Below are 14,541 nucleotides of genomic sequence, written 5' to 3'. Positions count from 1 at the left end.
CCCCCAAGGGAATACCCAGCAATTTACACACCACGACCTGTGGAGTGGGTTAGTATGTCACACTTGCTGCTCAGCTGTCACGGCAAGACTTTCGGTGTCAGAGTTGCTCCGGTTCATTAGATTACACATGAAAGCCTCTGTACGGAGAGTAAAGCATTTCTGAGCAGGAGTTTGAAATAACATGAAATGGCTGAGACCCAAAATGACAGCCATGGGGGGCAAAGGAAGGCTGTGGAGGCAGATGGTTTCCCCTACAGAAAAGGACTGTCAAGAGAGGGGTATGCCAAAGGGTATGCCAAAATGTCTTCTTCTGAGAGGGAGGGATGTTGGGCAAGGCCGCAGCGGGATGAGGACTAAGGGATACGTTCACAGTCCTCGGATGACAATGGCTGCCAGTCCCCAGTGCTTGGAGGGAGGAGGTCTGCGACCTCCTCCATCCAGCAAAGGTCCACTATAATGCACATCCCCGAGCTTCTGGTCCTCAGCCCTGGCAGCAGGGCTGGCTCTCTAGTATAGAGTCCCACCCTGCTGTCCGATAGCTAACTTCCCTGATACCTGAAGCACAATGTTCTCAGCTTGCTTTGGTGTGTTATATGCTACGGAGGTTGTGGCTTTCCAGTTGCTGTTGGTGAAGGCCAATGGCTGATGGGCATAATTCAACCCAGTGTGCCACAGAGCAGGCTACTCATTACCTATTTCTTTTATTTCCCAAGAAAAAATCAGGGAGGATTTACCGGGGGAGTGCAAAAATGCAGGGTGACTGCCCTATGGGGCTGAAGAGTGAGATCATGGTAGGGAAGAAACAGGGTTTAAAAGCAGGGGAAGAAACCTGTTATGGAAATGCTGAATGGACTCGGAGGAGAAACTGACTTTGCCAAAATAAAGAAAGACGACAGGTGAATTTGGCAGGAGTATTTTGGACGTGGGGGGAGAGTGCCAAGTGGGAGTCAGGACTGGTGTTAATCTCAGCAGGAGACTGCAGTTAGAAGTGCCCCTGGACTGGCATTGCATAATTAAAAGTAACTGTGAGAAATTTGTAATTTCTTTTGAATTCTTCATTGCAGGATACTGTTAGACAAGCTGTTGCCTTGCAACAGATCATTTTCTATTGTTTCAACTGTCTTAAAAGTTTTTGCAAAGATCTTTTCCTTTCTATTGGTTAGTTAGACCGATTCATGACTTTACAGGAAAACTCTCTGCAATGTCAGTAAAGCTACTAGGGTATAAAGGTGCTACCTCTTTTCCCTCTGGAATTCTGATGTAATCTGAATTAAAGTTAGATGCAGTTGAGGGTGTAAGTTTTAGATTTTGCCAGGTGGGCACCTTGCATTTCTCTAGTGTTCTTGTTACTGCTGTTAGAAATATTGATAATTTCCTTGCTAAGACAAGGTGACTATCTTAACCCATGATTCTGTCCACCAGCAGCTATTGCTTCAGCTTCTCCATTTTTTGGGATGGACTGGCATGAGGTATCTTCTAATAACAAACTCAAGGGTTTTTTTATCGGGTCTTTCCCTTTGCTTGTTTGCTTCTTTGGGTCTTTCATCGTGAGTGCTTCATAAATTAATGTTGAATGAATTGCATACATTTAAGTTCAGATCAATGTGCAAAACCCTGGTACACTTCTAAGGCTTTTCTACATATTGAAAAGACGTTGACTCTTCTTAAGTCCCATTAAAGCCAGTGAGAACTAAGGGGCAAAAGATCTTCAGAAAATGAAGCTTCAAGTGACCAGCAAAAGATTGAGAAAATGGTCAGCCTGACAGGAATCTGAGGTTTTTGCTTTGGTCTTGGCTAAGGGCTTGCATTTGTGGCATGGAATATGGTAACAATTATAATGTGATTATGCGGCCGCATTTTGCCTTCAGCTACAATAGCGTGATTTTGGTATTATTTTGTGAGATTGTCTGACGCAGTTGCCTTATGGACACTGAGAAATTCCAGGTTTGTGCTGTGCAGAAGGCTAATGTGGTGGCCATAGCAGTCCAGTAGACATTCAAATGCATCAGGCTGGGTAGTGTCTCATTTCTAAGGAAATCACTTTGAGCTGATATGAGAGAGAACGATACACTTGTACGCATGGGGCTGCCGGGTGCATCTCAAGCAGATTTGGCCGTAACATTTGACAGCAGTATTCTTCTTTGCAAGTCCTTTGCTCACCACAGTCAATTCTTCATGCCTTTTGCAGCCCGGCCCAGGTTCACGCAACCTGCCAAGATGAGACGGAGAGTGATCGCCCGTCCTGTCGGCAGCTCCATCCGCCTGAAGTGTGTGGCCAGCGGGAACCCACGGCCTGACATCACGTGGCTGAAGGACAATAAGCCCCTCACGCCCCAAGAGATTGGGGAGAACAAGAAGAAGAAGTGGACGCTGAACCTGAAGAACCTGAAGCCAGAGGATAGCGGGAAATACACCTGCCGAGTGTTTAACAAAGTCGGAGAAATCAATGCAACATACAAAGTTGAAGTAATCCGTAAGTGCAGCCTCTGGGGTGGAAAGGCAGGGAGGGAGCTTTGAGAAGGGGGCTGGCTGAGTAAAGAGAGTGTGATGGCAAGTGTGCAGTGCTGATAGCTGGACACAGAAATGGGGAAGTGTTAAAAACATCAGCAGAAGCAGAGAAAACATTACTGAAACTCTAGAATAAACCTAACACCTGGCCAAGACAGAGTAGCAACAATACAATTTATTAGCTGAAATGAGGAGAGATGCTTGGGAAAGTCATCTCTAAGGGCACCTGCATGGTAAAAGTTCACCATTGCCCAGTTCAATCTTACACTACCAACAGACCCAATTCAAGGACAGACTGAGAACTGAGAAAGCTTTTTCTTGTACCATAAAGGAGGGGTAGAAATAATTAGGATGGCCCAGATTACTGTATCAGAGTGATAATAGGGTGAAACCAATCAATTGAAAATTTAGTCTAGATAGCTGTAATAGGAGGCCCACTTCATTAGAGAAGTCTCCCAAGGGAATCAGCAGGAATCTTATGACTAGAGTGATTAACCACACAAGGCTTTAGGGCCAGATTTTAAAAAACATTTTGCCAGCTAAAGGTTCAGATGGGTACAAATGAGATACTAAAAAGAGAAAAAAATCCCACTAGGGTCCTGTCTGTATCTTTAGATGCCTACATAGCTTTAGAGATTCAACCTTTAGAAGATGAGCTGTGGGGGATTACCCTGCATTGTGGTGGGGTAAATTGCTCTTTTTACTATCTAGCTATTCTGATTCTTGGTCTCTAATCTCCTGTTTCCCCTATTATTACTGAAGATAATTATACTAAAATCCTACCTAAGTCTACCAGAGAAGAGCTCTTATTCTTAAATCATTGTGCTTTGTCTATGACATCGTCATAAGTTGTCATGGAAATGATTACAGAGCAGCCAACTCAAAAAAGTGGAGAAGATGAGGTGAGTGCAAGGAAGATTGAATAGCCTTCATTAATGAGGAGCAAGGGCATGGAGGGCTATTTCCAGCCACATGGAAAGCATGTTGTTTGTGCATACATTTTAGCATGAGAAAGTTTATCCCAGTGTGAAAGATTGTTCTTAAAGGTAAAGATCTGTTCTCTGATAAGTCCTTTCTCTAGAATCACAGGAATTAAAAGCACATGTGGGGAGCTCTGTTGGGCTCCGAAAGCACAAACCTGCTGGACATCTGGGATTGATAAAGATGCAGCTGTGTGGAGACAGTAAAAACATGTGTTTACACTAAAACCAGGAGCAGAGACAGGGAAATGAATCAAGCCCCATCCTAATGGCAGCTGTGGCATTTTCACTTCATCAAAACCAGACAGCACCAGGAACAAACCTCTTTCTGTGTCCCTGTTTATCTTGGTTTTTATCAACTTAAAGATGTATGTAACCTTTGTTTTCATTAGCTTTTGTTGGCTAGGAGTGAAAACAGTAACCAAAGCTGGAACCAGAGTCAAGGAGATAAGGGCATTAAGCAGTTTTCAGACATCTTTCTATTTTTAACATCATTCTATGGAGCATTATAGGTTTTATTCAATTTCCTCCTTTCTTTCCCCCCCCGAGCCTCCACTCCTAAGTCCTGCTTATCTGAGTCGCGGTCTCCCCAGCTGTGATTCCCGCTCATAGTCCCAAGGCAAAGCCTATAGGGACCAGTGTGGTATTTTTGTTTCCCAAGCACATCTTTAGAGCCCTCATTATTGAAAGCATCTTGAGTTTTTGAAAGAGGGTCCATTGCTCCTTCCTGTCACCCCAAAGCCAGTGCTGGTGGGAGCTGTTTTGTTACATGCTCAATCCAACAGTGTTTTCCATCAAAAGCAGTTGATGATTGCCAGCAGTTACCACCCACTGTGATACCGTAATTTCTCTCTGTACCTAGGATAGAGGTTTGCAGTACATCCTTGTCTGGAAACTGTGACTGATTTCTCTGATGCTAGCACTAAAAACAATCCAAACATTCCTCAGAATGAGGGATATATTTTTCCTTTGACTTTATGTGATGTTGACACAACCTAAGGCTTATGATCATGCCAGGAAGGATGGTCTTGTGAACCTCTTGTGTTTGATTTCCTTTCCTACCATCTTGTTTCATAGAATCATATAATCATTTAGGTTGGAAAAGACCTTTAAGATCATTGAGTCCAGCCACCAACCATGCCCACTAAACCATGTCCTGAAGTGCCTTGTCTACGTGCTTTTTCAATACCTCCAGGGATGGTGACTCAACCACTTCCCTGGGCAGCCTGTTTCCTTTATCAGCTGAGACTTGAGGCAAAAAAAAATTGTGTGACAGTGGAGATTTTGTTATTGACTAGAAAAGCAAAAGCCTTCTGAGCTCTTCCTCCACAAAAATTTGTTCCATAGCGAGTGTGGGGACGATTAGACTGAAGAGAGAAATAATGAAAGCAGGGAGGTGAGGATGAAGAGAAGATCTTCCTCACCAGTAGTGCCTGTGGTCTCATCTCCCTCAGAAGTGGATGACATGGCATGGGATGACTTTCAGTAGAGTTTAGTCCCCATGGACAGCTACCAGGCCCAGCAACAGAGATGACAAAGAGCTCCTGAAGGACTCCCAGACAAAAGATGAGACAATATCCACAGCCTGCCACTGGTCCGTGAAAGAAGGGGCCTTTTCCCAACCACTTTTGCCTGTCTTTAGGGAACATTTGGGAAGACGAAAGGAGAAGAAACATGTCTTTTGCTGCCCCTCACTGTCCCCATACTGGGGGTAGCCACAGTGGTTCTGGTGTGGACTCTCAATAGATATGTACTTGTAAATAACTGGTAAAAAACTGATGTGTCTGAGAATACATAAGGTTCTGTCACATTCACCTGTAAATTGCACCCTACCAGACATGGTGGTAAAAGACACAGCATCACAGTATCACAGAATGGCTGAGGTTATAAGGGACCTCTGGAGGTCATCTGGTCCAACCTCCCCTGCTGAAGGAGGGTTACCTAGATCTGGTTGCCCTGGATCATGTCCAGATGGCTTTTGAATATCACCAAGGACGGAGATGCCACAACCTCTCTGGGCAACCTGTGACAGTGCTCAGACACCCTCACAGTAAAAAAAGTGTTTCCTGATGTTTAGATCCTCCTGTGTTTCTGTTTGTGCCCATTGCCTCTGGTCGTGTCACTGGGCACCACTGAAAAAAGTCTGGCTTCATCTTCTTTACACCCTCCTTTCAGATAGTTATAAACATTGGTAAGACATCATCAGGGACAATATCAAGTGAATGTTTACAGTGAAATAGTCCACTTCATTTGTGTTCAGAACTATTCTATTACCAAAATTTAATCCTGAAATGGGTTTTGGACTTTGGGGCTAGTATCAGGCCATTTATCTTCCTCTGGTCAAGACTCAAGAAAGATCACTGCAGCCTCTGACCCTGTAGGTCAAGGTACATCATTAAGATCCCATTATTCTGTGATATGGTCCCTGAGACATGGGGATAAGTGGGAGTACAAGGAAGGATGGCCCCTTTTGTCATCTCATAGCTGCAGCGTACAGCAAGGGAATGGGGAAATTCAGTAGTCCAGACTGGATTTACAATACTTGCCAAGGAGCAGAAAGGCCAGATCTGACTTGTGTGGTGGGTATCCACAAACTGGGTATCCAAATATAAATGCTTCATGAGTGACCTGAGAGAGCAGAAACACAGCAAAACCAGAAAAACCTTCTACAGGAGATTCTTCAGTCCCTGTTTGCTTATCAGTTAGGAGAGTTATTCAGTGTACAGAAGAGAGGGCTGAAGAAACTCTTCCAAAATATAAGGTCTAAGAGGGAAAGCAGACTTTTCTCCAGGTCTGATGCACATAGAGTAAGTGACTTCCTTGTTAGAAACAGGAAGATTCAGACCGAGCATGAGAAAAGACCTCAGACAATGGAGGAGTTGTCTGGAGAGACTGGAGAGCATCTACCATTAGAGGCTTTGGCAGAGGCTGGGCAAATTTATATCAGGAGAGGTCTGGAGAAATCTCAGCCTGCCTTGGGGTAGGGAGTTGGACTAGACAATTATTTTGCAACCCTCCTACGCCTTTTTCCTATGTTTCTGCAATCACAAATTAATGAGATTGGCAAACACCTTTTTCCATTGAGCTCCCTGTGTTTGTGTGCAGAGAGGACGAGGTCCAAGCCCATCCTGACAGGGACGCACCCTGTCAACACGACGGTAGACTACGGTGGGACCACATCCTTCCAGTGCAAAGTCCGCAGCGATGTCAAACCCGTCATCCAGTGGCTGAAAAGGGTCGAGTATGGCACGGAGAGCAAGTACAACTCAACCATTGACGTCGGGGGACAGAAGTTTGTTGTACTGCCCACAGGGGAGGTCTGGTCCCGTCCTGATGGTTCCTACTTGAACAAACTGATGATTACTCGAGCCAAGGAAGAGGATGCAGGGATGTACATTTGCCTAGGGGCAAACACCATGGGCTACAGCTTTCGCAGTGCTTTTCTCACAGTCCTGCCAGGTGAGTTATGCCTTTTTTCCCCTCATCTGAACCAACAGTCTCCATCATGGTATTTATTAATACAACTGCTGATGCCTATTGGGCTCCATGGCCCTCTGTGATGCTGTGCTGATTTAGGCTAGCCCAATTCTGATAAGAATGAATGAGGGAATAAATTAACCCTGATTTAAATCAGCCCCTGCTGAAATCCTTTTGATGATGTTTCCTTTTCTCCCTTCATGGAAGATAATGATTCCAGCAAGGTGAAATAAAATGACTGATCGTCTCCTGTATGGAAGAGGAACTGGGAAAGGATACTGCAGTTGCAGGCGGTACATCACTTCAGTGATAAGGTGCAGGATGTGAGAAGGGAACTGAATAGCAGCACAGTTTGCAACTTTCTCCTTTCTCTTGCTCTTCTTTATATTGCTTTTGCTGGTAAAAGGAAACAATGACACAGGTCCATAAAATAAGAGAAGAATAAAAATTGTCCTGGTCACAAGGAAAGGAAAAGAACGAGTGTGAAAGAGAGAATTATTATTTAGTTAAATTCTTACCCAATAATCCCCTGGGGACCCTTGTACCAAGCTCGCAGCTGCTTCCTTCTCTCCTCAGGGCACAGAGCTGGTGGCCATGTCCAAGTGAGGCTCTATCAAGTGTGTCTGAGACACACCATCCTCGCTTTGCCATTTGCTCCTTTGCCTCCTGACGGGACAGTTCTGCCCTGATAAATATTTGTTATTGAAAAAGGCATTTCTTTTATGCCTCATCTTGCCATGTGAATCTAGCTTCAGATCCACCAGTTTTATGACAAAAATCAATCTAACTGCTTTTTCTTCCCTTCACCACCACAAGGCCAACACAGCTAAGAGTGCAGGAGCTGGAGCCAATAGCAGAACATTTTAGCTGTCAGGTCTAATGGGGCATCTCCAGTCAAGACACCAGTGAAAGACAGAGATCATTAACTCTCCCAGGCTGTTAGGGCTGGTTTTCTGTGTAGGTAGTGGGGAAAATCTTATGACTGCTGTAACTAAGGCAGCATGGCTTCTTCTGCTCACTGATTGCCAAAGCTCTGCATCTCAGCAGCCATCGAGAGTCACTAGCTTGAATTTAGATATTGACAGCGGGTTGCCAAGCAAGAGAATGCTCTTGGCGTCTTCTTCTGCATCACTTAGATTTAGGACTAAACTCCAACTAGAAAGACTGTCAATCCCAAGGCAAAGGCTGCGTGGGTGGTATATAACTCAAAGCCTCTGGGAGTTTCTGAACTATGAGTCTGATCCAGCTCCCACTGAAATCAGTGGGAGACTTTCCATTGATTTAAATGGGACTATAATGAGGCCTCATACCAGAACCAGAGCCTGCAGGCCTGTTGTTATTGGCAATGACAGAGAAGGAGAACCCAGCTTGCCCTCAGAGGCGAAGATGTGGTTGCAAGGCCATGAGTTAGAAAAGCACCATTTTGCCTGTAAACCTACCAGATTTGACAAAGACAGCTCCAGAGAGCAGCATGGATGAATATAAAAACACTTTCGTTTCTCCCAACCAACACGAAGACTGCTGTTTTCGTGGTCAGCTGGTGGGTCAGTTCTCTGATCCTGTCTTGCTTTGAGCAGGGGGCTGGACCAGATGACCTCCAGACTCCCCTTCCGGCCTAAATTTTTCTGTAATTTCCAGTGTTGGTGAATCAAAGTTTTGTCTATTGAGGTACACAGAATAGGTCCTTCTGACTTCAAAGAGACCACATGGTATATATTTAATATTTCAAACTAGCAGTGGGATTATTTGTCAAGGAAAGAAAAAGACATTAGTGTCTTAAAGAAGTTTGGCTTGAAAGTCAAGTGATATATGTTTGAACATAACTCACTGGGCAATTGGAATAGCCTGTGGTTTTCAAAGTTTCTTGCGTGTCACCCTGCAAGCTGAATTCTGTGCCTAGGTATTTTTTAGGGCTTTGGAAATCCTAGCTGGTAGCTATCTAGATGGGGATTTTGATAGCAAGGATCCTACCCCAGGACGCCTTTTGGGTCTATAAATCAAGAAATCAGACTGAGAAACTGGACTGGCCACTCAGGGATATACAGGTTGCCAACAGCAAAGAGGGGAAAGGGGAGGTAGGTGTGAAAGATGCTGTCTGAAGCATCTCATCTCCTCCAGTAGCTGAATATGCTGCCCTTGGAAAGCCAAGGGCACGTCCAAGGACACTGGTGGAGATTTGCCATACGGAGTTGGACACACTAATGCCGTGTGAACTTTCAGTTCTCCATGGCTTGAGCGCCAAGGAGGGGACACCAGCTCATGTTTTTCCCATCCTTCAGCCTTCCTTCCAGCCACACAAGAAACTCAAAGACAACCCCTCCAAACCACCACATTCATGCTGCCTGCCATGGCAGAGCACGGCTGAGTAGCTCCAGTATAGCTAGACAGGAATGCTAAAGAGCATCTTAAGCCCACACAGACACAGCTACACCTAGTAGAGGCAAGTGGGCAACGTGCCATGGCTCTGCACCACCCGATTGTGCCTCCTGGTCTGCTGACATGGAGGTATTACTGACACGTCCCGTGTGGTGTTCTCCAATCTGGGCAGCGAAGCCCACTCCATTGCAGAGTGAGGGGGTTAGGAAACTCTCTCAGGCTGGCTCTAGTGCATCGATTAAAGCTTGGATAAGAAAGTTAAAAAATCCCCCAAAGACTCCTGTCCTGACCCCTAAACCAGAGAAAATGAGTTGCTTGTCCTTCCAGGAGCACTGAAAAGCAAAGCAGTTACCAAACATCATGTGCTGGCTTGATCTCTCCCTTGTTACTTGGTCTGGCAGGGTTGCCAGACAGCCTGTACAAAAGCCAGCCCAAGTGTGACATCTGTTTTGAATCCACTTTGCCTGCATTTAATTAACTCTTTCTCTCTCTCCCCTCCCATAATGTCCAGATCCCAAGCCTCCGAGTGCACCTGTGCCCCCTTCCTCGGCCAGCAGCCTGCCCTGGCCCGTGATCATCGGCATCCCTGCCGGAGCTGTCTTCATTTTTGGGACGATCCTCTTGTGGCTTTGCCAGACCAAGAAGAAACCCTGCTCCCCTCCAGCTGCTGCCCCCGTGCACCGGCCGCAGCCCCGGGACAGGATCTGCGTCTCCCAGGTCCCCGACAAAGACTGCATCTCCTCCATAAACTATGAGGAATATGTTGCCCAGCAGCAGCATTTACTGTCCCAAGGGCCTGCACTCGCCCCGGCCATGGCATCCAAAATGTACCCAAAGATTTACACGGACATCCACACCCACACCCACTCACACGTGGAAGGCAAAGTCCATCAGCACCAGCACATTCAGTACCAGTGCTAAGAGGGCGGCCGTGTACAGTAGCTCGTTCGGGCTTTTCCTCGTGGTACCTCAGAAGAGACTGCTTCAAGTCAGCTCACACTGCCAGCAATAGGCAAAGCAGACAGAAAAGATTATATATATAATTTTAAATATATATATACATATATATATAATTGTATATGCGTGTGTGTATGTGTGTATATATATATGTGTATATATCTATATCTATCTATATAAATATATATATAATAGAGAAAGACAGAGAGAGAAAAGAGATTTTTGTTTTTTATTATTGCAATCAGGATGTAGCCGAGGAATAATGAAGGAACTCCAAATCTCAGCAGAGAGGCAGCCATCTCCAACAGCAGAGACTTCCAGATTTTTTAATCAAGGTGGCGACGAGTGAGACAGGACGTAGGGATGTGAGCCACCACCTCCTTCCTTGTGTTGCTAAACGGAGCAAGAAGAGCAAGAGGTGACTGTAATGCTTTTCTGGATGGGCACTGCTGTTCCCGTGCCTGCTGCACATCACTTGTTTCAGTGGGAAGCCCCCAGACCTGTCCCGCTCTGAGTGATTCGAGCTCTGAAGTACCTGAGGTTTAGTGCCAAAGCACCAGGAGACATAACCAATTCACCTCTTCCGGGGAAAAAAATAACACAGGAGGGTCGGAAAAACTACTTTCTATTCACAACATGAAGCACTGAATGCTTCTCAATCATGGTCATTTGATCTGAAACACGAATGAAGCTGGTTGGTTCGATTTCTGCAAGTTGAAGGCATCGTGTTTCCCATGGGGTGTTCTGCAGAACAAACCGCAAGTGCTCTACTCCCCTGGTCCTAGGACTCAGTGCCACTGCCAGGAAAAAGGAAAGAAGGAAAGAGGAACATTGTACAGAACACCTTTATATTTATATTTAAGAAATAATAATAATTAATAATAATAATAATTGAACTGCTGATGGGGAAGAAAAAATACGCTGTCCTTCTCTGATGGCTCACAGTGACAAGCTACTGGATTTTCTACATCAATGCAAAATATATGAAACCATTAGAAAAATGAGTAAGAAACAAAGAGAATGAAATAATAATCTTGTAGGAAAAAACGCATTTGAGAAATATTCACCTAGATTGTGTGTGGTTGTCCCCTCCCCTCAGATAACATTTTGGAAAAGACGCAACTTTATTGCAGTTCAAACAACAGTCAAAACAGAAAGAAGAGAAAATAAATAAGGACCATATTAAATACCTATATGGACTGGAAATGAATCCAATTGCAAATATAAAACCTTTGTAATTCTATATAGAGTTTAAACAGAAGTCATGTATATTTAATTTATTTTGTTAAACAAGAAAAAAATGTATGATATTTTCCTCAAAACAGGCATTTCTATACGTATTTTTGATCAAAGAAAATAAAGATTTTTTTTTTTCAGGTTCTATAGATGCCATGCTCAGAATATGCTCAATGTAGCATGTGACCAACTGTACTTCTCCTAACCTGGAGGTCATCTCCATGCCTTTTCACACTAGCCACGTGTAATCTCCTAACATCACCTCAGGTACTGCTGGTGCCATCCTTTCCATCAGAAGCTGACCTTTTCCACCATTTGTATTCTGGCTGTGGGGGTCCGCAGTGGTCAGATCACTTCTCATGGACCCCTTGTCATCTTCAGTAGCAAAGTTCTCTGCTCACAGAGAAATCTCTTTCACTATGTTTTTGGGTTTGTTTCTTTTTTGGGGGGTGGGGGGGTGGGGTGGAGGAGGTTGCATTTGTTTTTTAAGCACAAACCTGCAGCCGGTTTTCTTTTTAAAAGAAAATTTTGTAAATCAAAACATAGTAATTTGTGAGCCTGTAAAATAAACTTCGGCCTCAGGGTGCTTGGGAGGGGAACATATCAAATGTAGGTGAAACACTTCATTTGTAAATGCAGCTGCTGAAGGAGCCAGTGGAGGGTGAGTTGGATGTAGTAAGAAGAACACGTGGGGAGCTGCTCCCTTCCAGGAGGACTCACACCTTCATTCTGCTGCATGCCACAGAGAGGCATGCAACCCTTTAGTGGCCAAAATTTTCTTGAGAGAAGCCAAGTTCAGCAATGCTGCAACTGTTTGCTGTTCACTTGAGTTTCACTTCAAGTTTGCTGGTAAAAAAACCCTGAAAATTTGAAACATGCCAGTTTTTATGTTTGAAATTACTTCCTTCTCAAGCCTGCTTCGCAAAAGAGCTCTTTAACAAACTAGCTGTTCCATTTAAAAGTGAAACACTTCATTTAATCTGAAACAAAACAATGCTTTCGGCTTTGCTTTTCTCTGAATGTTTCCAAAGGTATTTGCTCTGGGTTGACCTGCAGTGATTTTTCTGCGGGCTTGTTTGAATCACCAGCAAACCAAACAGTTCCCTGTTTGCTCAGCCGTAGCGCTGTGAGATGGGACCCTGATTCAGCAAAGCACGTAAGCGCCCGCTTTCCTTCACCAATACAAGCTGCTCCAGAAAGTCCCTTTTTTGCCTTAGCCACCTGGATCAATTGCTCCATCCCTGCCCACTGTGCTGGTGCTGGCTGGAGTCATCCAGTAACTCTGGGGAAGAGAAGGAGGAGGAGGAGGAGAAGGAGGAAGAAGAGGAAGTACAAGAGGGAGACCTTCCTACTCACATGGTGTTTACCAACTGGCACCGTTGCGATACAGCACTGCGTAGCACACTGCTGCTTTCCTGTATGCTGTAGTAGGAAAACCATGTTATCATCTCTACAGGCAGACTGTCCCTCGCAATGCTCTTCCTGCAGAGGTTATAATAAAGCAACCCGTTGCTAATTATTTCAGCAGGAAGGTTCAATTACACTTTGTTAACACAAATTTGTGAAGTCCATAAAAGCTAAATTCAGGTCATGGGTATCTTTCTGTACATCCTCTCAGCTTCAGGGAGACTTAAATGTGAGCACTGAGGGCTCTGTTCGGATATAAGGTATGATTTAGACAGGAGTTCTTAATGGCTGCAGTTTATTGAGTAATTTCATTTTAAAAAAACCTAAAAAGCCTTTATACACTAAGTGCATCACCTTTATTTTAAGAAGGCAGTAAGTGGATGTTTCCATGAGAGATGCTAAGGGCTACATCTCCTGTCTCATGCCTATGGGAAGCTACTTACTGCACCACAGTATGTCCCAAGGTACCGCACGTTTCAGCAGCATTAGGGGCATAGCAGAGGGCAGGATTCACCTGTAAGCCCGTGGCCCTTCTCTGCTTTCTGAGCTGGTGCTGCAGTGAAAGGGTACTTCTAACACATGCTGTTACCAGTTTCAAATACCTGATAACCAGTTTCAAAGGTGGAGGTGAACACTGGTTTTGTACGGTTCAGCTCTAAGCAGATCCTGAGTCTGTCTTACAGCACTTTTTCAAATGGCAGCTATACTGCTGACCCTCAGAAAGAGTTAGTGGATTAAGAGAAGCAATCTTCCGTTTCCCATACAGCACAATCTTCCACGCTGAGCATAACGCTCTCCACTGGTGCCTTCTACCCTTCGTGATCCAGCTCTGTAGCGTTATATCATGCTGTCAAAAACTTTACGTATTGCCAGATGGCTCAAGCAGAAGGAGTGGCTTCTTCCTGCCCTTTAAAGCTCCTGCCTTTAGATCGAAGTCTCTAGTGATGCTGACAGAGAGGTCTCCAAAGGCAAACATTGCAGTAAACCACGCAGTGTGGACGATGCAACAGCCAAGCACAGCTGCAGCTCCCAGCCGTGGCGCTGAAAAGACAGCTCTGGTTTTGGATGTGCCATGTGAGACGCCATAAAGATCTTGATTTGCAGAAAGTGCGGGGTTTTCATCCTGCCTTGGGTATCAGCTCCCTCTTGAGCATCTCCTGTTGGGCACCCACACTGGTGTAAAATTTCCCCCCTAGGAAAATACCATCCTATGCCCTATTTAAGAGGGGCTGTATATATTGTCTGGGCCTTGTGCTGGCCTGCTGTGCCTGGGTGGGGTTTGTGTTTTTGAGGAATTATTTTACCTCCACAGGGTACCTGTAAGTGCTCTTAAGAGTCACTCTGTCCCATGCCCTACTGCATGTCATTTATTTTTAGGGCTTGATTGTGCCTTGCATGTATTGCAAAGTCTTCCTTAGTCTAAATAAATTCAGCCAGGTCCTGCTCATGTTTGAATTTGTTTTTCTTCAGAGGGACAAGATTTGGACTCATCTTCACTCATGAATAAAGAAAACCATAGTCTTGCCATTAGCTACTGACGCTATTTTGACCATGGAAGTTTTTAATTTTAGGTATATGTATACATACAGGCATATAAAAG

General features: G+C 44.7%; 1 protein-coding gene across 3 annotated transcripts in view; it reads left to right on the top strand.

The window, feature by feature from the left end:
- FGFRL1 (fibroblast growth factor receptor like 1) overlaps nucleotides 1-11,672 on the top strand; it is a 179,785-nt gene extending 168,113 nt beyond the window's left edge. For all 3 annotated transcript variants that reach the window (XM_049794477.1, XM_049794469.1, XM_049794462.1), the window contains 3 exons: nucleotides 2,189-2,473; nucleotides 6,594-6,947; nucleotides 9,853-11,672. In XM_049794477.1, coding sequence (XP_049650434.1) covers nucleotides 2,189-2,473; nucleotides 6,594-6,947; nucleotides 9,853-10,262 — 1,049 coding nt within the window. In that variant the 3' untranslated portion in view covers nucleotides 10,263-11,672. The remainder of the gene's footprint in view (nucleotides 1-2,188; nucleotides 2,474-6,593; nucleotides 6,948-9,852) is intronic.
- Nucleotides 11,673-14,541: the final 2,869 nt, after the last annotated feature.

Source organism: Accipiter gentilis, chromosome 3, assembly GCF_929443795.1.
Source record: "Accipiter gentilis chromosome 3, bAccGen1.1, whole genome shotgun sequence".
Classification (NCBI taxonomy): Eukaryota; Metazoa; Chordata; class Aves; order Accipitriformes; family Accipitridae; genus Astur; species Astur gentilis.
Note: the sequence above shows the minus strand (reverse complement) of the source record. Positions and strands in the feature narration are given on the sequence as shown.